The sequence below is a fragment of the Sparus aurata genome, chromosome 11, assembly GCF_900880675.1.
Source record: "Sparus aurata chromosome 11, fSpaAur1.1, whole genome shotgun sequence".
In the NCBI taxonomy this organism is placed as follows: domain Eukaryota; kingdom Metazoa; phylum Chordata; class Actinopteri; order Spariformes; family Sparidae; genus Sparus; species Sparus aurata.
In genome coordinates this window covers 8073691-8097368 of record NC_044197.1, presented here as the reverse complement: position 1 = coordinate 8097368, position 23678 = coordinate 8073691, and the positions used below count along the sequence as shown (strand labels likewise).

The window sequence follows — 23678 nt, the reverse complement described above, 5'->3', positions numbered from 1 at the left end:
AGGCATGATCAGTCTCCCTGAAGAGATTTACAATGGTCATAGCTGCACAGGATGACATCATGTTGGGCAAATTGTTTATCTGTGAGCAAAGGTTGTATAAAGGGACCACAGTGTTTAATTGGGAATTCAATATACACAATTTTATTTACATTGACACATGTATCAGCAACACATCAAATTTACATAGTAACGCTAAAAGCCTCGGATTTAATAAATATGTAGTAAGTTGCAGGCGGAAAAAACTCTTGTATGCAAGGGCAGCAATGAAATTAAATGAAAAAATAATCTCTATTATTCTGGAACATCTCCTTCCTGGTTGAAATATCCAATAAGATAATTTTTTTTAATGAATATTAACATGAATATTGATGAGCGGACATGACCATCAGGAGCAGTTAAGTCTGCCATGTTGAGGCATATTTACCGAAAGAGCCGATGTGACTGATGATGAATTAGCCAAAAATGAAACGGTTAAAGGTGCAATATGTAAGCATTGAGTTGAAAACATAAAAAATAAAGCTGCTTTAAGTGAAGTAACAATATGTGTTAAGCTCTATGTTCCAATAGTAACCACGGTTACAGAGTGTCTCACCTCCTCCTGCTCATACAGTAAAAGCGCAAAGACATTTTCTGGTATCCCCGCCCACTTTATCCAATCAGGACAAAGAACTCAATAAAGAGGCGGTCCTGTCCACAGTGAGCAGGATCCTCCTGTTTGCTGCTACTGTATGTCTGACAGTTTTGACATTATGATGTTTACGTATTATGACGCTGAGATATCTAAGAAGTTAGCATGCTAACCAGCTAGCCACGATCCGTCCCGATGCAAGCGATGTAAAAACACTAACATTCCCTCGGTGCTCTGAGCTCCGACTCTCACCTTCTAGCTGCACAGCTAACTGCGCTAACTAGCTAACTGGAGTTAGCGGCGGTTACTTTGGTGATATGCTGCCCCCTATTTGTGTATGAATTCAGTTCTTACATATTGCACCTTTATCCAAAGTGATTCTCCTCTGTTTTAAGATACCATGGTGACAGAGACACAAGAAGCTCCTCCACTCGAATCTACAGCCAGAAATCTGCGCGCACGTAAGAAAATACAGCATCATAAAATTCTGTATCAATGTACCACGTCTTCATCAAGATAGACATCTTTAAAAGCAACGACATTACTTTACAATATACGCACATTTATATTTACAAAAAAAGACAGAGCAGTAAGACGGTGGGGTTTTAGTAGCCTAAACGACTTCATGAATCTTAAGTAGTGGCACCTCTTGACAGTAACTCTTTATATTCGGCATTCATACAGACACGCACACAGAGACAAGTAGACGTGCACGCTCGCACACACACATGCACCACACACACACACAAACACACACACACACACACACACACCCATGTTCATACAAACAAGCAGGACACTTTCCTGGTACTTTTCACAACAACATCCACCAGTGGGAAGAGGGGAATCATAATGGTCTGGACTGACACAGACTACTGGCTGAGAGGTGCTGAAAGTCCCACTTCTGATGGAGGAAACAGCTGGATACAAAGAAGAGAAGGACGGCGGGGAAACCAGCTACTGGTCGAGGGAACAATGAGATGACCAACCATCTCTGCAACCAGGCCTTCATGACCCTCCGTTTTCCTCTGGCTTGTCACCTCAGGGAACACCGCAGTCTACTTAATGGCATTTTAACATGAGCATCGCCCTGAATCTATCCACGATATATACTGTACAACAGCGTGGGCGAAAAACACAGACGGAGAGGTTCCTGGTCCTTCACGAAGGGGAAGAAGCTGAACAGCAGAGAAAACACATCTCGGAAATGGCAGTACCTGTCTCATGCTTGTAAACAAAGATCATACACTAGATGTGGCAGGAGAGCGACGATATAAACCTGAACAGTTATTTACACCCTTACAAGAGAACTCTCCAGCAGTCCAGCTGTCCAAAAGTGAAACTATACACCCGCGTTACATGCCTATGTAACAAAGCTACTACGCACGCTAAGAGTTAAAGGCTTCTCAGAGTGTCTCCTTTCTCTGACGCTTCCCAGCTAATCATTAAGCAATGACTAACATCATTACCTATGGATATGTACACATATACAGTCAACAAGCACATAAAGGGAAAAGCTAGCGTACCATCTCTGAAGACAACTGTGTGTGTAAAGTAATCATGGACTGATCCACGTTATGTGTTTACAGATAAAGACACTTGCTCTACAGGTAGTGACATCCGACGTTAAAAGAGAGGAAATGCATCTCCTAATTGACTTATGGACTTCAAGCATGAGCGACCATGCCGTCTAATAGCTTATTCTGTATACCAGTGTCTCCATATTTCAATTTAAATTGGCCCCTCGGAAAAGTATCTCCTTCATACACGTGGATCTGAACAGTCGGAAATAATACTGACAACAAAAGGACAAAAAAAAAAAAAAAAAAAAAAAAAGCTGCATTACGTGGTGTGTGTAATGGTGTGACGTTCAAGTGCCTCGAGTGCTTTTTTTTTTTTTTGTCTTTTAAAATCTTCCTCCAACGATCGCAAGAGCCAACCGAGAAAATCAAAACGCTACATAAATATCTGTGACGGGGAAACGACAAGGAATAACAAAAACACAAAACATAAAAGAAAATAAAATGTCTCCAACAGATAGAAAGAAACGTACGGACTGCTAAAAAAAAAAAAGAACAAAAGAACAAAACAACCTTTATGAAATGTGTAGGAAAAACTCAAAAGGAAAAAAAAAAGAAACAAACAGAGAACAGTGTATTCATGTAGGTAATGACAGTTGTATAGAAACAGTTGATGTCCCTCCACCCTCCCCGGTGCCTGAACAGTTTCTTCGCTATGAGCAGGGGAGCATTAGTCCAACTGTCCTCCCTCTAATCAGTAGGCAATAATAGTGATCACAGTGATAAAAGCCATTCTTCCTTCGCTGTTGTGTTTGCTGATAGATGGCGATTACCACTCCGTCTGCGACATGTGACAACAAACGCTGCTAGTACCGGGGTGGTGGGCGGGTGTAGTGGTCGGGCAGTCTGTGGCGGAACATTACAGGCACTTTATGAGGCAGCCAAACAGGTTGGGTGGGTCCTTACACCCGCTGGGCTCTGAGGGTTGTCCCCTCCAGGAAGACCTCATGCTGGACCAGTAAGGGCTGGGTCGGAGGGCTGTTGCTGCCGGCTGAGTTGAGACTGTGAAAAGCCGCGCTCTGAGAACTGGGCTCCTCCCTGGCTCTGGGCGTCACAGGAAGCCTGGAGCTGAAGTTCAGATAAATCTGAAGATAAGGAAGGAGCGGGAGAGGGAACAAGGAGAGAGAAGGAGTTTGTGATGGTTAGGGTTTTTATGTTGTTTCAATTACGTCATTTCAAAGATCTCAGAATTAAACTGGATTTTCCCAAGTGCGGTGCCAGTCGCGTGTTTGTGAACGCTCATAGCGGGTTGTTCCCTGAGGCTTGAGTCGCAACTGACTCTTGTGACGCCTGTGAGTGGCGTGATGTCTTGCTTTGCATCTTGACGCCCGTGTTAACAGGTTGACAGGTGTGAGGAGTCAGCCACGTTAGCAGATCTATGAGGCTGCACTCTTTTAGCAAAACGCTAACGTCATCAAGCGGCAACATCAGTCCGGATCAAAGTGGGTGGGCTGACATACTGACAGTGACATCCTCTGAGCCACGCCAGTGTAGCAAAGAAAAACGAATTCACCTACCAGCTCTCTGACCTGTTATATCTTGTTTCATGCGCACACAAACCCTAAATGAAATTTGTGGCTTCGGAAAGTCCAGCCGATAATCCCTTAAAACCACGTCTTGTTGTGTATTCAGTTTTTTTTTTGTGCTTTGGCAGGAACCGGGCTGGTTAACAACCTCCTGGCTGCAGCTTCAACGTTTCAGTCATATTTTGATCAAACATGAGGGTGGTATTGAATGTCTATTGATCTCACTCTCAGCAAGAAAACAAATAAGTGAAGCCTCTAGAAATGTCCACACGTCCCTTTGAAGCTCATGGAAAACTGTTAAAGCTGCAGGGGTTTGACGGTTAAGCAACAATGTATGGGTGAGGGTTTAGACACATTGGCTCACGCTGGGAGGCCCTCACCTAAATCATGTGTGACACTGTGAAGGTGACTTTGAAAACTGTTTTACACAGTCTTACATTAAACACCTAGCCTGCAGCTATAAAAAGATAAAGAATCAGACACTTTTTAAGATGATTTCAGAGTTAACATTAGCCTGGTATGCATTAGTGTTGGTTTAGCGGTTAGCGTTAGCATCCTTTTTTTTGTATTTTCTTTGTGCTTAAAAATTGGGTCACATGAACTCAATTGCCGTTACATGAACCATGTCACATTAGCTTTCAGCCAATGAAATAAGCCTGGGGTCCATTAGTCTTGGTTTAGCGGTTAGCATTATCACACATTTTTTGTTGCTGCCTTTGCCAAAGGCCTCACATGAACCATATGAGCTGTTTACCGTGGAATCGCTCTTATTTCACGACCTCACAATCCTGCTGAGCGGCCTGTGAAACCTTATCGCTTCATTATTTTTACGGAATGGAATGTCAAACCTTTTGTCGTTGAAGTAAATAATATCAAAGCGGTGCAACCTACATGCTTAGTGGCATCCGACAGCTGCTGTTCAATCCTTTCCACGACCTTCCTGAAGGGGGGTCTGTTGAAGGGGTCAGGATCCCAGCAGGACCTCATAATCTGATACCTGCACAGCGGCATACAAACACACAAACACACACACTTTTGTTTATCTACACTTACCACACACCCTTTCTTGATTTGTGGGTGTGTACTGCTTTTCTCAAAAGACACTTAAAAGTTTGAACATGTCTGTTTTTGTTCCGCAGATAAATGCCAAATGCAACAGGATGAGAGTGGTTGAAATTCCCCAAACTGCATTCCTCATCGTCTCATCTCCTCCGTCTTTCCAACTCACATCAGCAGTTCTTACCTGCAGTCATAATTTACCAGAATGACAACTCACATTTCACTGGGTGCGAACTCCGGAGCATCCATTCTGTATCCTTCTTTTATTAGTTTGTAGAACTTGGCGTCCACGGGCATACCGGGATATGGACTGTTTCCTACATTCAGCAGGGCGATTTAGTTACATTTATGCAGAAAACACACAGATAGCCAAATAAAAGACACACACACATGCAGGCATGTATGAACGCACACAATGATTCATAGACTTACCTAGTGAAAAGATTTCCCAAAGCAGGATGCCGTAGGACCACACGTCACTCTCAAACGTGTACACACACTCAAAGATACTTTCTGGAGACATCCACTTCACTGGCAGACGGGCCTGAAAGAACAACACTCGGTGAGGTGACGGAAAGTTGACATCATTAAAAGAGGTTTGTGACTGACGACTCCTACATGAACAGACTTTACCCAGGGTCAGGTATGCACATTTTTTGCCTGGGGATCTCAAAACAAGACTCATACAGTATGATACCTTACACATAAGAAAAAATGGAAATACACTCATCATAGACATGTGACCGATTGCAGTCTGCTCATCGCTTGTCACATATACGTCAAAATGAGTCATGAAATTAGTCGTTTAGAAAAATTACTTTCCTGCCTCGAGCCGCAATAACTGTCTGGACCGCTAGCTGCACGGCTAACTAACTAGCAGCAGCCACAGTCAGCAGCTGTTAGCGGTGACTCAAGCAATATGCTGCCCCCAATATTATTTGAGTATGAATTCGACAGATGGCCAATTCTTTAAAACTGACTGTCATTTACTGATGTGTTCATTTGTTTGCTAGTAAAGATCTGTAGTGTTTTCCGGTTAAAAGAAATAAACAATATAACTAACAAGCACCATTACAAGCCGGTAAAGTCTGGGTATCTGACCTATTCTTTACTTGTTCGTATATCCAGAAACACATGATGTGTGTCAGAGTCGGCATTTTCACAAACTTTAGAGGGAGTGGGGAATCTCTGAGCAAGCTAACCCTAGCTAACATCATTCAGTCAATATTGTTGTTTTGCTGTAATTTAACAGTTTACACTGCTGTTAAACAACACTTAATTCAAGTGTCACATCAGAAGCAACTGTAGTCTCTTTTACTCTTCATGTTAGCAGGCCAACGTTAACTTTGTCAGTTGGGTCAGTTACATCATCAACAGCTGCACCTGCCACTGTGCAGGTGTAAATGTGACACTTTGCAAACACTTCTATGACGAGGCACTTACTGGTAGCACACTGACGCATCGCTTTAGCAGATGTAACGTTATCCAAACATTTCCCAGAAAGGCAACTGGATTTGCTCTTTGGTATTGAACATGTGTTGTAACACGCCTTCACGATCAGACTGTTTGTCTTTGACCAGATATTTTTGTTTATTCATTGGATGAATCATCTCAACACACACAGTGGTGAAGAAAAAAAAAAGAAAAAAAAATTCCGGCTTAAACTGTAACTCTGACTGGTAAAGACTCTGCAGGGTCGACCAGCCAACTGATTTATTATCTTACAAACTGGGTGGTTTGACATTTCCAAACCAGAAAACTGTACCTCAGGGTTTGATTTAAGACAAGGTTGGCACATCTGTAGCGCAGACTTACGTTGCCTTTTACCACATAATTGGAGTCCGTGGTGATGTCTCGAGCCAAGCCAAAATCACAGATCTTTGCCACTCTGCCTTGAGTCAGGAGGATATTTCTGGCAGCCAGGTCTCTGTGGATACACTGAAAAACAAACGCACCGCTGCCTTTAATATCTAATGATACATGTTATATACATGCCTAATCAATAATATAACATCAGTCGTGAATGAAGTGCTATTTCGAATGCAGTTTGGTCTGGAGTTTCCACACTTGAATCTGTAACACACCACCGCTGACACTGACACATGAGCTCAGTGGCCACAGGATCCTGCCTCCTCGACTAATACATTTTTCAACAGCATGCTCCGACACGCGTTTTAGATCTGTTTACTTCAGCGGCCGTTGAAACACGATCCGTGCTCTGCATTTTGTGGAAATTCACATCAGAGTTTCATCCTAAAAATCAAGTGTGATCTATGCTGTGCGACGCTCACATTTTTGGAGGCCAAGAACTCCATGCCTTTGGCCACTTGGTACGAGAAGCTGAGCAGGTCCTCGGTGTCCAGAGAGAGGCCGTCCTCGTCAAACATCGCACTCTCCGTATCCGCCTCGACGTAGGAGCCACCTGGGAAGACAAACAGTATGATGATTGCTTTTTCTCTAGTGGTGCAAGTCTTGCTTCAATTTGCTTTTCTGTGTATTTTGAGACTGAGAAAATTTGATGAATGGCTGGCACTCTTGCCTTTGCGTAGTGAGCGCCTCTTCTCAGATGAGCTCAGCGGCAGGTTGCCAGCAGCAGAAGGCCTCATGGTCATGTAGCCATTCAAGCTGTCACTGTGAAGAGGAAAGGAGCAGTCTGGTCTCAGCTGAGCACAGCCACACACAGGCACACTGCTGTCCAAATACCCTCATCCTACGCACGTTCTGGATAGTAAATACTAGTATTCTCTTGTCTCCTCCACACACAATAACCCTCTCTTTACACACAAAAAAGAACCTGACCCGGCTGCGTCCCTTTGCGGCATGACGTTGTGGTAGTAGCAGTCTTCTTCAGGCTTGAAACACATGAAGGATTCCCTCTTTCGGCGCAGAAAGTTGAGGAGGTCTCCGAAGCAGCAGTACTCTGTGATCACCAGCGTGGGGCCTGAAGACAACGACAGATGAGATTTTGTAAAAAGCAGAGTTATTTGGTGAAATAAAGCACTACAACAAAAAAACAAAAAACAAGTCTCTTTTCACTCCACAGCCTTTAAGTGATAACTGAGGACAAAATGGCTTCCGCACCTCCAACAGTGCAGGCTCCCAGCAGGTTGACAATGTTCATGTGGTTTCCCAAGTAACTGAGGACTTTCAGCTCCGACATCAGTGCCTCTTTCTCTGTGGAATGAGCGCTTGCTGTGCGTAAAGAAAAAATTGGAAGATAATCAGCATGCGCACAGGGAGTGAACTGAGCTCTATGATTACACTTCGGGTGCTGGAGGCTAATTAAAATAAAAGGTACTGTGCAAAGCAATACAATAAAACCTGCTCAAACACCTACAGGCAAATCATTTATTTGTGACTACTTATTAAAGGGTAACTCCACCAAGTCACACATTAGAATGTGTTTACAGGTCTACTGCTTATAATAACGTTGCAATAAAAAAGGAATTTTAGTTGAAAGCATTTGAAAATTAATCAAAATTATCAAAAAAAATGTGAATAAATAAATAATTTTCCTCCAGTGATGTCACTCAGTGGCTAAGTTGCATTGTGGGTAATGTAGGTGCCAGGTTTTGAACAGCTGTCCACTGGTCTGAGAGCACTCCTATGACAGTGTTGTGCTCAGTACCGACAGTTCAAACCAAATGATTATCTGTTATCTAGTATTTTTTATTCCATGCATTCTTCTACCTTTTTTGAAACCTGCTGCCCACATTAACCACAATACAACTGAGAGACATCACTGGGGGCAATGTATCAGATTACATGCAGCTTCCTCTGGAGCCGCAAAAGGCTTTATACTTAACATACAGTACTACTATCCAACCCTGTTGACACACTTTAACATGTAAAATTGGTGGTCTTATCCTTTAAAAGTGCAAAGTCACTATGCTCATTTGTCTGTCAAAATAGCCAAGCTGTCTTTATTCCACTTCATTTGCAAGTGTGATGACGGCGCTTACATTTGAGCATTTTCACAGCCACCGTCATGACGGAATCTGCTTTGGAGAGTCCATATGCGGTGGCTTCCACCACTTTCCCAAACGCTCCAGATCCCAGCGTCTTCCCTGCAGATGAGACGACAGACCCAAAACTGTTATTCCCCATCCTGCTTCCCTCCCACAAAACTGGCTCCGAGCCAGCATGCCAGCGTTCCTAGGACAACACCAGTCTTAGCCCCCAGGCTGTGTAAGCAGGCACCAGGACACGCAGGATCCTGTTTGAGGAGGTTTGTTAAAAACGGCACCCAGAATATGTCAACAATATTGTGTTTGCAGTGAGGGAGTGGGGTTTCATCATTAATGAGCTGTGGAACTGGTTGGTCTGTAATGACCATAGACGTGGCTTAAAACCGTAATGCTCTGTCCATATACACAGAAAACATAGTGTCTGTCAATCAGCGTGAAAGCGCCTACGGGTGCTGTGGTGATGTAATGCAGACCGCCCTGTGAGGCTCTATTACTGGCACAAACCACCATTTCTCTCATATTACTCTGATTTACACCTAAGACATGAAAACCAGGACGTGCATCTCAGTGATCCAGAGATAACATGATATCATGGAGGCACACGCTGCAGATGATTTTGATAGAGGTGTGCAGGGCGCTCACCAAAACGCAAGTTGTTTCGCGGAAACTCCCACTGGTGATCGTACGGTAGCTGGGTGGGGTCAATGTACACATAGTTGTTGCCATGGATGCCCTCGATAACCTTCCACTGGATCTGGTATTTTGGTTTCTGTCACGGATGCAGGCAAATAAAGAGAGCAAAACACAGGGTTTTAACATGCTGCACTCACTTAACGATGAAATAGGTTGTGCCATGCAGGAGAAGGAGCAGCGGCGTTTTACCTGCATGTACTTGTAGAAGAGCATGATAAGGACGAGGCAGAGGATGCCTGCTGCTGATACAGAGCCAATTAGCAGAGGGGTGAACAGATCATGAGGAACAGTCCTCTCTGCGGGAACACAGATACGATCATGTTAGACACAAGAGAAGCAGCAAAGACAGAGTCAGTGGTTTGTCATGTTTACACTCTAAATGACATTGCACGGGGGCATTAAGGTAAGCCGTGGAAGGCTAAGTCACAGTGAAGCCCACTCTGGTCAAATCACAGCAAACTAATCCAATTATATATGTCTACATTCTGTCAGACTTCTCGTTTTGTTTGCACATTCTGCACTTTATTTTGTTTAACCGCCTCCAATCAGCTTTGATTATGCCTAATTTTGCTGCATTGTTGTTGCTTTTACAGCTGTGGCGCTGAGTAATTATTTGTAATCAGGGCTCTGTTCTTTTGTGTCTGTCTGTTTGTGATGCCTTATTGTTTTGCTCCTCTGTACAGTGGGGTGTAATAAGCTCTTTAGAGATAAGAAGCTTTCTCTCCACTTCAAATCTGAGAATGCAGAGTCTGCAGGAACTAATCCCCTGTAAACCTGTCAGTGGTTTCTAAAGCCCTGTGTATTCTCTGCTGCTGCAGCTCACTGACACCTCCAAGCCTCCCACAGCCCCAGAATGCCCAGCACCGCCAAAGACTCCTACTGCGCTCCACACTCTCAGCGCCTCCGCCTGGTCTGCTGCTACTCTGTTGAAGCGCAAAAAAAAAAAAGAAAAAAAAGAAAAATCCTGGGCACACACTCCCTGAGGCCTGTCCTGCCAGGCCACAGACACTCTCCTCCATCATCATAATGCTCGCCCACATACCCGCTGTAGCCACAGTGAGCCCCCCTGAGTCCTGCATAAACCCCAGGTCCCCCCGGGCTCAGGCAACTTTGCTGTGCTTTCAGTTCCTGCACTGGCACCACTTTGAGGACAGAGTGCAGCAGATGGGGAAGCCGTTATAACAGGGCGGATTTGGAGTCACAAAGTAAACAAGGGACTGGGGGCTAATTCCTATCTGTGAGCGACAACATCTTATCACGTCCGAGGTATCTCTCCTCGCTAATGTTTACCTAACAGATTATAGAGGGACAGACTAGTTGTAAGACCAAGTTTATGGGTTAATCCTCGGCCGAATTGTGCTTTTAGTAAATATTTGGAGTTGAGGATTAAATCCAGTGTGTTCGGGGGTCTACAGCTGCTGTGATAACTTTGTTTCTGAGTCCACAGAGGGAGAAAATGTAACCGTGATTGTGAAGTTTTAATGGAAGGTGGAGAAAGATTTACGACCACGTCTGTTCCAGCCTCTGTAGTGCGCTTCATTCTAATGTGAAGGTGAGCACTTGCAGAGGATTACACCAGTTCAGCAACAAAACATGAGAGCGACAGGCGCCTCCCCCCTCTTCACTGCGTTGGGACCCTCACCACTGATAGAAAAGAGGGTGTAGGCCTGCTCGCCCTCCACCGTCGCCACACACTCCAGAGTACTGAACCGTCCCCTGCTGACATTCACCCGACTCTCTACCTCCGTCTTCCCGAACCTTGGGCTGACCAGTGTGACGGTGATGACGTTCTGCTCCTCCACGGTGGCATTCACCTGTTGGGAGCACCTGAAGGCAGAAGATTATATACTGTTGACAAAAGGCTGACGGGATCACGGAGCTTTTCAGCAATTGTCACTTGTCAGGTCACTTGTCTCCCTCTAAATCTCTGAAAACAAGACACACATTCCTTTCCCGATCCTTGGAAAAACTTGTCTGTGGTTGAATAACTTTACACACTAAACAGGACCAACAGAAAGACGCTCCATATGTTTCAGAACATTGCCGGCAGTTAGTTTCAGTAGAGGTGAGAAGGATGCGGGGAATTCCTTCTGCGCTCATGAAATCAAAGTGAAAATTGTAACAGCGGCTCCGTGTTTCACTCCACCGCTCCTGTCATAGGTTCGCTCAGGTCACTTACTTCCTGTTCAAACAGTTGCGTGCCTGCATCTAATGAGCATTAACTGGATTTAATTATAATCAAAGTTTGGATAATCACTTATGATGCATCGCCTGTGCTGCTCGGGATTGGCGTTGCTACAGCAACCAGGTGCCCCTCCTTCGACACACTTTACGTTTGACACGAGACGAGCGGTGGCCAGTTGTATCCGGGCAGATACCCGCGCTCCCACCAATCACAAGTTAATGCGTTCCAATCCCCCTGTCACATGGGGGGGTCATGTTCTCACTGTCAACCAATCACAAGTCAGCCCCTTCAAATCTCACAATCCCTCGTTCATCGTCATCATTGTTCCGACTCTATCCAACGTGTCTTTAGTTTGACCTTTAGGACCCTCAAGATGCACTTCACATGTGTCGGTGAAAGTTTGAAGGTGAAGCTACAAATGAAGTGCCGATCGTAAAAGAGCACTGCGTAGTTTTGGAAAAAGAATTTCAGAAACTCATAAAGTTGATATTTACAATATTAATGAGGTGATAATACAAATGCAGAAATACTATTTTTCCGTAATTGAATAAACAAGCTGTTCTCAGAGGAAAATAAGGTCCCCAGAACACTGTTTGAAGCTAGAGAGGTGGCAGGGTCCGCCAAATATAAACAGAGTAAAACAGTATGAAATTGCGTTGTCCTTTAAGGTCTGTTTGTTTGTTCAGTCATGAAATGAAGAGGGTTTGTTAATTCAGTTCGGTTCCACTCATTGTAATTACATCAGGCTGCAGTTCAAAAGTTGAGTGCACTTATTATAAGTCCGCATAAACAGAAGCTCCTCTCTCCCACAGAAAACACTGCTCCTGAAACGCCTCGTCAGTAGTCTCACCTTTAATTCTGTGACATCACACTAAGTCACAGAGTGACACATTTGTATCATTTATGCCTAGAGGCTAGTTTGATATGCGAGAATTAACTTAGCACAGCCGCTCTGTTGTTGTTGGATGTGCTAGCTCAGGCGTGTGTGAGCTGACCAATCAGAAGAGACTGGGTATTTTGGGGGCGGGCTTAAAGAGACAGGAGGTAAAACAGAGCGTTTCAGACAGAGCATGAATACGGTGCTGCAGCCAGAATAAGAAAACTGATGTGATTTGTGATCATGTAAACCTATTCTAGTAGCAACCCAGAATAAAAATAAGGCACCTAAACATAAACATGATATGTCTCCTTTGAATATCTCACCTGGCATACATCTGTTCACAGTAGTACCAGGTGATCCGAGGAGCGGGGAAACCTCCTGCCACACAGCGTACCTGTCCATCCACTGGGCCGTCATGAAACACAATCTCAGGTTTACCTAACAGACACAAGATAATGTCAGAATATGTCAGGTGAGAGAAAAACAACAAGCAGAGAGAGTTTTGTATTCAGTTGTATTGAACCATAGTGCAGTCTGAGCAGTGAGCTGCAGAGCAAAACTCATTTCACACAAAGGTCATTTCACCTTTTCCCTCATGTGGGAGCTACTCAATATTAATGCAAGATGGGGCAGTGCAATTCATGATGTGGCTTAAGGGACCAAGAAACCTTTAAAAAACAATCACAACTTACTGATCACAAAGATGGTAAAGGTCTGGTTTACTGATGCGTTTCCGTTGGAGGCTTGAAAGGTGTAAACTCCACTCTCTGACGTTTGGAGTCGCACCAGCCTCAGCTCACTGGTGTACCTAAAATAATTTACCATACTGAATCTTAAGCATGAATGAATTCGGCAAATTGAAAAACAAGTATCTGTAAAAGTGTGTTCAGTTTAAATTGCGCAATAAAAGGAAAGATCAGATTATCCTTCATTCATGCCAATGCTGCCTGAGAAACAACTGCTCACATATTTGCTTTTTAGATTACAACTAGTCTTGTTGTGTTCCCGTGCACATCTGTTTTATGAGAGTGTGCACATGCAAATCATTTCCAATTATCCTCCAGGCTACAACAATAGGCTACATGTTTTTCTCGCAGTTGATATGGCGTTATTGATGTCTAAGATAATTAAAAAGGGCATAAACAATTCTGCAGATTTTCGTGGTTTCTTTTCCCCTGAAAGGACGTCTCTCGTTCCCGTTTCACTAGAACCCTCGAGGCATTTTTTGAATTACAACTTTCTCAGGCAGCTGTGACAAGTGCAGCGGTTGGCTGCATCAGCGCCTCTGCCGACCTGCAGCCAAACCAAAGGTGTTAAATTCCACTGGACAAAGGTTAATGAGCATTTTCATCTAGGTGGTAAAACTGGGGGGCGCGAGGCAAGTGTGTGTTGTTTCACCTGTACTCGTGGCTGTGTGTGGTGATGACATGGTCGGTGGTGTTCCTCAGCCCTTGGTCCATTAAGCTCCAGGAGAAAGTGTGCGGCTTGGGATAAGCCTCCATGTCGACTCTCAGGGTCAAACTCTCACCTGAACGGACCTGGATGGTTCTGTTGCTTGTGGGTGTTAGGTTGATGAATCCTTTTTCTGGGAAGAAAAAAAAAAAACAAAACAAGGAAACGAGATAACATAATGTCACAAGGCTTGCAAGTGTATCAATATTCCTGTTTCATATTTATATTTCGTCTGGAGACTTACAGGCAAGTCAACGCATGCACTTCCAAAGAAAAGTGGCAAGACGACACAAACTGAATCACACCACATGTGCCTTCAGAGAATGCTTGAGATTTTGGGGAATACACTACTTCACATTCTGGCAGAGACTTAAAGGTGCAGTATGTTGTTTTTGGGACCAAGAGGAAACACTTCATTGATTTAAGTTTTACACAGCTTAAAAGAAGTAAGTCAAGTAACACACTGCAGCTTTGACTGGCAGCAGATCTCTTGGCACACTCACCATAAACATCGAGCCACACCGACTGCGTGCTGACCCCTTTCTCGTTCTCAGCTTCGCACTGGTACCTCCCGGCATCTTGATGCTGGACCGCCTCGATGTACAGTGTTGCGATGCGCACGCGGGTGAAGTGCTCCGTCTGGATATGTGAGGTAGCGTCAACCTTTGGTGGTTGCTGTGGATACCAGACGGCACCCTGTCAACGCCCAGAGATCTCTAGAGATTAACCCCGTCTGCGTGTCTATCCTCGCCAGGCACACAGACACTGACACAGACACACAACTGCCTGCATGCGAGTACACACACACACACACACACACGCTCGCGCGGTCGTCCACATTGTACACACAGAACGGAGATCCTGAAGCTTAGACAGCATGAACTTTGACCCCTTTTATTAGCCATGTTTCCATAAAGCATTTTCATACGCATTTTGAAGTATATCGCGTTTGGATAGAGGATAGAGTCGGAACAATGATGACGATGGATCGAGGGATTGTTCCATTTTATGGAAACGGGAATTCTTGATTCTCGCTCGCTTTAGCTTTAACCTTCAACACACGTGACTGATCAGCTGTTTCCGTGCAATCATTTGCATCAGCTGACTGCAAGAACAATTACAACTTGCCTCATCGTAAGTAATTCCTGAAGACCCCTCTTCATTTTGTTTCATGGGTTGTTTACCTCAAGCCTCCTTTTACTTCCATATCAACGCGTCACATAGCCATGTGGCCGACACAGCGTCACGCTCTGATGGAATTACGCCAAAACAGTTAATGGAAACGCACCAGATTCTCATTTTGATATCTCTCAATTAAAGTTCACTTAAGATTCGCTTGATATTTTATGTAAACATGGCTAATGTCATTCATGTGAACAGATAACCACTGATACCAGGTGCAAAGGAAGGAAACCAAATAGAAGAATAGACCACTCATTTTGGAAATAACTGAATACTAATTAAAAACAAAACAAAAAAAATCAAATAAGTATGACAAGTTTTTTTGAAGAGGATTCAATACAACTGCCAGGTAATTATCATTTGGAGTCTTTTGAATTCTTTGATTCACAAATTGGACATTTAAGCATATATATGTGTGTATATATATATATATATATATATATATATATATATATATATATTTTACAATAGATTAAAAGAAAACCCTGCTGGTTGTGGGCAGTGATCTCAGTGAGAGCTGATATTTTGTGGTTGACTCTTCCCAACTTTGAAGGAGACGTATTGTGCTCATTTCCAGTTTATAATTAAATTTTGGGTCATTACCAGAATATTAGAATACTACACGTAATACTACTTACGTGCTAAACCAGCCTCTAGCCATTTATAATGCAAATGTGTGACATGATGATGCGGCGTGATGTCACAGAATCACAGAATTAAAGGCGGGAATAGTGATGAGGCGTTTCAGGAGCAGTGTTTTCTGTGGGACAGAGGAGCTGCTGCTGGTGCGGACTTTAAGAAACACTGATGGAAAGGTTTAAAAAACGAAAAAGCATAATAAGTCTCCTTTAAGTCTGATCAAAGCCCTTTAATATCTTAAAACCAACAACACTTGCGACTACATGTGCAGCATTTTCTAATTAATCAGCCGCCAGCAGCGCAGCGCACAGCAAAGCAAAGGCAGAAGAGTCTCACCGAGCCAGGTGGGGTGACCCACTTTAGGTTGATATCTCCGTTGACGTTGGTTGTGTTGCACGTGAGGGAGAGCTCCTCACCCCGGGTAAGAATCACTCTTTTGGGTGCCTGCATCTCAATCACAGGAGGAGCGACGGGCACTGAAAAGAAAGAAAAACAAATGTGACTCAGTGTTGATGTGTGTTAGGGAGCAAGAACGCACACACCCACATGTATTTATAGCCCTTTACCTGGTTTCACTGTCAGGAAATAGTCATGTGATCGGACTCGCTCTTCCCTCAGTCTCCCTGTGCACACATAGCAACCCTCGTAGGCCTTTTGTGTGTTGTGGATGATGATGCCTTGCTTCAGGCTTGCAGAAAACTGGAGACCAGAGGCCAGAGCTCTACTGGAACATGTTTCCAGGCTCAGGTTGTCCAGACTCGGATCAGTTGCCAGGCAGGGGATGGAAGCGGCGTCACCCTCTCGGGTGAGGATTTTGAACACCATTGGTTTTCTGAAAGGATTGTCGGGATCTGCCAAGAAAAATATGATAACATGATCACTACGAGTTGCTTGCTTCATAAGTGACAGTGTGATGGGCTACTCTGTTAAGATAAACAGCTGGTGGGGCTAGTTTTCGTTAAAGGAGCAATACGTAAGGGTTTAAGCTTTACAATATAAAATAATTAACTACTCATCAGAATGTGAAGAAATAACAGTGTTGACGTCATGTCAAAAGCGTCCATGTATTGTGTTTCAGAGTTGTCTACTGCAGTTGGCATGCGAACAAGCTAGACCCAGCCCGTCCAGGGTGTTGACGACGCCGACACAGGGCGGATGACACCCGACCTCTGTCTCACACCTCTCACACTTCATGTCTTCCTTCGCCTGAACACGCTATGTTTTCCTTCTCTGAGTCAGAGTCCTGTCAGAGCCACTGCATACACCCTTTTAATTGTTTAATTTAATTCCCTGTCGCCAAACTGGCCTCTGTCTGTCTTAAAAGTTGTGTTTGGTCCCAGGCTGCCAGAGTACCCCGAGCTGCCAGTCAGCAAACTCAGCTAAGAGCTGCAAGCTGCATGGCTAATTAAGCTACACCCGCAGTAATGATTTAAAAAAACAACAACTTTATAAACGTTTTCAATGATTTTGGTGATTCATTGCTCAGGTGAGTTAAGAAACAAACTGCTGCTAAGTGCACCTTGCAAAGACAGGTTTGGGGACAGGAGAGGTGGAGTAGCCAGAAGAGGCTGTGCATTAGCGGCGTAACAAACACCAACATTGCCCTCATTTGTGACAGAAAATGTGAGAGTGGGAGGACTTTATAAGAGTAACATACAGAGTCTTTCTTTTTCAAAGGCGTTTAGCTGCCAGGTCAGTGGGCGCTACTAAAGTCATCACAGATATTATCAGGGAATGAATAAAAGTATAATTGTTCATATGTTTCCTAGATTTTACTCAGAACTGCGGTGGTTTTATAGAGCTATATTGTTGTAGCAATCTTTTTATCCCTTCAGGGTAAAAAGGGCACTTTTGAGACTTTTGTCTTAAATTGAAATATCTGTATATATCTGTTCCATTTAAAATACTGTATAAATCCCAGAATTAGAATCACTTTATCGATCCCTTTGGAAGAAATCTCAAACGTTACATTTGCTCCATCCAGAATCATACATATCACACTGTGGATGAGTGCTATATATATATATGTTGTATATATATATATATGTTGTAATATATATATATATATATATATATATATATATATATATATATATATATATATATATATATATATATATACATATGTTGTAATCTTTGCTATCTATATTTATATCTTACTACTATACATATATAGTATAAGTACTAATGGAAATAGAGAAGGAAAAGATATGTGCCTCGCAACACACTGTAACTACAGTTAAATGAGTAATAGTGCTTTGAAACAAAAAAATAGTCTTGAGGAGATAAAAGATTCTATTAGAGAGTAGAAATACATTTCTGAAATATATTTCTTAAAACTTCCTTTATTTGTATATACTGGATATCGTATATTTATCTTCTTCAAGTCTTAAAGAGACATGAAGAAGACGGACGTCTGCTATTAAGATCCACATGCTTCATGTATATCATGATTTTTTCATGATGTCTGTTTCAAATGAAATTTGTTGCATTTAATTTGGTTATCGATACATTTTTCTGCAAATTTTCCGCATTTCCTCTCTTATTTTTGATAAGAATAAATTGATTATTTGCATAAAAATTGGTGACTGGCAGCACACTTACTGATGAAAGCCTCTCTGTTTGCTGTTCACTCTCTCTACAGAGCTGCACCAAGTTACTACAAAGTGAACATTTCCTACGCTGCTGCTTCACATTAAAAGTGTTTAATTGTTTTTATTGTCAAGCAGTCGCAAGAAACATAATGTATCTGACCGCAATCATTCATCAAAATGCATCTTCAACACATTTGACAACACATCACCACAATGTGGGTTTTATATGACTGCACTGTGAACTGATACAGCAGTTCCTCTCTACTTCTGTTGTATTTCTGCTTGCTGTTGCCACGGTAACCAATTGTGTCGCCAAATCAAACCAAAATTGAAATCTTCCAAATTCGTAGACTTAGCAGGCACAAAGACAGATCTGCCAAACTGATAATTTGGCTGTGGCTGTTCCATCCAAGCTTTAACTATCTCAACTGTGATATCAACCTACGGAGGCAGCACGTCGTGAAATCTTGATCAATCCAATCACATTAACCAAAGCACAGGTTCATCAGCAGGATGAGGAACAGGATGAGCTTCCAATAATGCCACATCTGAGCCTCTCATGTAAAAAGAGCTTGTTGGCTCAAATGTAGATGTGTGGATTGTGATCAGCTCATGATAAAAGCCTGCAGAGATGGCAGCTGGCCAAGGGGATGTGGAGTCACACAGAGGAGGAAATACAGTAGAGCTCAGCAGTCATGCACTCAATAAATAGCAACAGTATCTACTGTACCTGTCCCGGGCAAAGTTACAAACACCTTTCTCTGCAAACACGCCCACACACACTGCTCCCTGTCACTGCAGCACATTTCCTCTGCTCTTCCCTGCAGTCTGTTTACACTTGATCTAGATTCCTCTTCTCTTTCTGCTCTCCAGTTACAGTTTAGTCAAATTGATTTGCACATTCATGCAAAACAAGACAGTTAGAATCAAAAGAAGGTTTCTTTCATCTACCTTTCACATAGACGTAAACGGAGGCTGTCTCCTGGGAGCTCTCCTCCAGGCAGATGTAGCGGCCCATGTGAAGTGGCTGAGCCCTGGGGATGTGCAGCGTGGACATCCCGTCCACCTTTTTCTCTCCCCGCACCTTCGGCCGCTCCTCCCGCTGCCACTGCATCGCCTTCACACCCTGGCAGCGCAGCTCCAAGGGTGCGCCGAGCGAGACGACAATGTGGGGGCCGGCAGGGGTGATGGTGGGCTTGGTGTTGCCTGCGATGGGATAGAGAGAGAAATCAACTGCGTATCTAACACGCCACTGGAGAAAAACTGACCGTCCACTTGGAAAAACAATCTATCCCCTGCTCCCCAAACATCCCGATTCCCCCACTGTTAAATGACAACATATGATCAGCCAAGTTGACTCTAAACGCTGCCAGGTAGCCCCATTTTGACCACACTTTGGAGGAAACGATTATGCACGATCACGGCCACATTGCTGATAATTACGCTCACTGAGAAAATGAGTTGCAATTTAAAGTCGTGACGGTTGGAATTTGGTTTAAAGGAGACCTATTGTGCTTTTCTGTTTTTCTCCTTTCTGGCAGTGAAATATTTACATAGATTCTTGTGCATTTAAAAGATCTTGAAAACTAAAAAGGTCAAAGTCAACACCTGCAGAAGCTCCTCTATCCCACAGAAAACGCTGCTCCCGAAACGCCTCGTCAGTAGTTCCAGTTATGTCCAGCGACTAGATGGGCACGTAAGAATTGAGCACAGCTGCTCTCTTGTTGTTAGCGATGCTGGCTCAGGTGTGTGCGAGCGGGCCAATCAGAGGAGAGTGGGTATTCGTAAAGAGACAGGTGCCACAACAGAGCGTTTTCAGACAGCAGGGCCGCAGCACCGGACAGCGTGAGAAAACGAATGCGTTGTTTGACAGTAGAGCCTGTACACATATCAAAGCAGTAACCCAAGTTAAAACTATGAAAATGAAAATGAGCGTAAAATGTGCCCCCTTTTCAAGTCTGAGGATTTGTGAGAGAAAGTTGTTTTCCGACTATAAAGAACCACAGAGTTGAGTTGCACTGCTGGAGGGAAATGTTGCAAACATTTTCTCACCGCTGCGAAGTCACGATGTGTCAACACCTACAACCCCACAAGATCCATGTGCATTAGAACAGCTTAAAGGCACAATCCCTGAGCCGCAAGTAAACAACGGGATCGAAGACTCCCAAATGAGAGCCAGTACAAATCCTGTTCACACAGGATTTGTACTGGCTCTCATTCCCAAATTGATCGAGAGGTCTTTTAATATAAAGATTAATGCTTGACAGCGTCGACATTTACGTATTGTTATGCTAACGCAGTGACTCCCGAACATTTAAGGCTCGTGAGCCCTAAAAACAAAGCAGAAGCTATCTGTGACCTTCTGACATGGATTGTGGCCTCAATGTGAACTGTGAGTAGCTCAACAAGGGAGTTACATCATTCTGTAATTGCTTAGTTTCAAGGTGGTGTACAGACAAAAACAGTTGGAGCTATGCACCAATGAAGAGCAAAGAATAGAGCTTGACACATCTTGTGACCCATCAGATTCATCTGTGGAGCTCTACTGGGATTAAACAACCGTGTTAAAGAAACACAAACATTCTTATTTTCCACCCACAGCTCCAACTTTAATGATACATGTGACACTCCCTGTACGATGGCTTGTTTAAGAAATGACAGAAGGAGCTTATAAAATTTGGACCATCATCACAATGCAGGTAAAGAAGACTCAGAAACCTCAGCCTCTTCTCTTGACGTCTGAACCGAAATCCGTAATCGCCCAAAGAAATTAAATCGTAAACGTGAAATCCCTTCTTGGAAAAATTTACGGTTGATGGCATTAAATAAAACAATGTGTGAGCTGGAGGGTGAACCGACCGCACTGTGGACGGGGCAACCCAAAGATTTCATCTGCGGCACCAAGTGAAAACAGGTGGTGGGGAAAGTGACTGAGTAATGTGTTTGGTTTCCTGACAAACCCAACGCTCAACCTCCTCTATTGAGACCACTCGTGATAAACACAACAGGGCTGCGGCTGCAGCTCCCACTGGTGAGGCGACAGTAGGAGTGTGAAACCGGCGGACGGAGATGCTCCCTCTCATCCTCCCAGACACATTTCATATTTTGAGATCGCCCTTTGTCCCATTCCCACAGGCTCCACTTGAACTGAAAGGGTGTGGCGGCATCACAGACTCTTCTGTGACAATCAGCTAAATCACAGAGCAGCAAACAACAATGTATCATGATGCAAATATGTGTCTGTTTAGGGACTGTTAGTAATGCTGAGGGCCGCTTGTGTTTGCAGAGCGTCCATGCCTAAATATTTGGCTAACAACTGTGGAATCTAAGATCAATGTGTGGTTGTCAACATGGCAGGAGGGAGATAAAAAGGAGCATCAAGTTCTCAATGTGAGGTTTTGTTTTACTGAATGCGTCTTTATTTAATGAATCCTTAAAGGTGCACTGTGTGGTCGGAGCAGAGAGATCTTTATTGACTGATTTTTGTTTTTTATTATTTCTAAACAAACTTAATGAACAAAATCTCTTTTGATTTTCATGACTGAATAAACTGAATTAACGAGCTGACCTTAGAGGACAACACACGACAGAAGTTCAGTCTGTGGCCTGCGTAAAGGCGCTCGAGGCAAACTTCACGGCGTGCCCTCATTGGATCACATGACAGAGACTGCGCACCCTGCCCGGAGACGTGACAGTCAGTCAGATTCCCTGGTGCTATCAACAAGGCGTGAACATTAACGGCTCCTAATGGGCGCACCATAAACGATCCGAGTCCACCTGATGCCGCCCTGCAGCCGCAGACGCACGGGTGAGGAGCGCAAAGTTGAACAGCAGCACTTGTTAGGAGTCTGTGTGTGTGTGTGTGTGTGTGTGTGTGTGTGTAGGTGTGTGTGTGTGTGCGCGCGCGCGCGCGCGTGTGTGTAGTCTGGCACGACAGCTTTCCATAAATTTGCAATTTGTTATCTCGGGGAAAATGGGGAAAATCCCAAACGCCTGACAAGATAAGAAAAAGATAAGAAAAAAACCATCATGGTCGACTTTAGATCGCAGGTTGTAAAATAACCAAACATTAAAATAGCCATCCAATAAAAAAACAACATTCCGAGACGAGATATTTGCAGTTATAATACAATTAAGTGATTGTGGACTTCTCTGACCTCTTCGGTCAGACAGACGATTTCACCATAAATGGTCTCAGTGTGTTTTCATGATCCAAGCCCAGAGCGAATAAGCACAACAACCCAAACCAAACTGCGGGGAAGACGTCGTAAACCTCTCAGTGTTACAGTCACGCACACATACACACACACACACACGTTACAAAATCTCCCAACAGGCGAGTCATTGCGTAAGCGTGCCAACCACTCCTGGATATACCAGGTGCTCGTTTGCGTGCTTCCCAGGAATCAGAAGCTGTTGCTGTTATATTTCCATAATGACGGTTATTTTAGGCTCAACGTCGAGGAAAACCGCATCAACCTGCAGATTTCCATCAGGCACAACGCGATCAAAACCATCATCATCCATCATCCTACTTCACCTCCGCTCTTTAATTACTTTTTTTTTTTTTTTTTTTTGTAAATAGCGCCCTGTTCTCTGAATAAAACATTCATTATTAAAGCAGCGCGCTCGCATCCAGATCATGAGCCGATGTATCCACTTTCCTCCTCAGGTTTCAGTGACTTCAGGTTGTCGTATCGGCAGCTTCTCGCAGCTCCCGCTGCACCGCTTCCCAGAACAAAGAAAAGTGTGGAGAATTGCATCATGAGGGCGAAGTGTAGCAATTAACTTCACCACAATGTGGATTATCTTAGTCTTACTGGGCTGAAAGGAACTGGCTGCATACCTGCAGTCATTAAGAGACGGCCGAGAAGTGAGCTGCAACAAGTTGCGTGCGTAAAGTGGCGCATCAAGCGCAAATGTCTTACCTGGATGGAAGGTTAAGTGTAAAAAGACAGACAGCAGTATCCAGTGGTATTCCATAATTATTATTCCATGGGTCTAGCTGTGAAGGTGAGCCTTTATGGGTTAAGGTAGCTCCACTCTTCTCGCGTCGGAGTTGAGGGAAGTTGACTGCGGGCTCTGGCGGAGGCGCACTTACAAGTCTTTAAAGGCACAGATGCTCAGCAGCAGCAGTCGTCGCCTATCTGCAAACATGCTGTTGTCCCGGAGCGCGCCAGAGGGGACGGTGCGGCCCGACCTGGTGTCTCTGACTGACTGACTGACCAACTGACTGACTGTGGCGTCAACTACATGTTTGTATGAGCCAGTGGTGGAGAGAGGGAGAGAGAG

At 43.9% G+C, this 23678-nt stretch overlaps 1 protein-coding gene across 2 annotated transcripts; it reads right to left on the bottom strand.

Annotated features, from left to right (window-relative positions):
- Positions 1-118: 118 nt before the first annotated feature.
- On the bottom strand, positions 119-23678 carry kita (KIT proto-oncogene, receptor tyrosine kinase a). 2 transcript variants are annotated; one of them, XM_030434181.1, is made up of 21 exons: positions 23315-23678; positions 19338-19592; positions 16359-16643; positions 16129-16268; positions 14475-14667; positions 13918-14104; positions 13212-13327; positions 12843-12957; positions 11097-11281; positions 9644-9750; positions 9404-9530; positions 8756-8860; positions 7875-7985; positions 7593-7734; positions 7333-7424; positions 7085-7215; positions 6609-6731; positions 5226-5337; positions 5011-5110; positions 4626-4731; positions 119-3293 (listed from the first exon to the last, which is right to left on the bottom strand). In XM_030434181.1, exons 1-21 carry the CDS (start codon positions 23367-23369, stop codon positions 3111-3113), a joined length of 2970 nt encoding a protein of 989 aa, XP_030290041.1. In that variant the 5' UTR covers positions 23370-23678; the 3' UTR covers positions 119-3110. The 2 variants fall into 2 exon arrangements, with proteins under 2 accessions (XP_030290041.1, XP_030290042.1); XM_030434182.1 differs by having other exon boundaries at positions 14475-14646; positions 23315-23677.

Excerpts from the sequence above, each read along its gene's own strand:
- kita (XM_030434181.1), bottom strand. The coding sequence starts at position 23,369 with ATGGAATACCACTGGATACTGCTGTCTGTCTTTTTACACTTAACCTTC. Across the intron at positions 16,644-19,337 it reads CGTTTACGTCTATGTGAAAG|ATCCCGACAATCCTTTCAGA; the intron begins GTAGATGAAAGA and ends TTTTCTTGGCAG. Across the intron at positions 14,105-14,474 it reads GGTGTGGCTCGATGTTTATG|AAAAAGGATTCATCAACCTA; the intron begins GTGAGTGTGCCA and ends TTTTCTTCCCAG.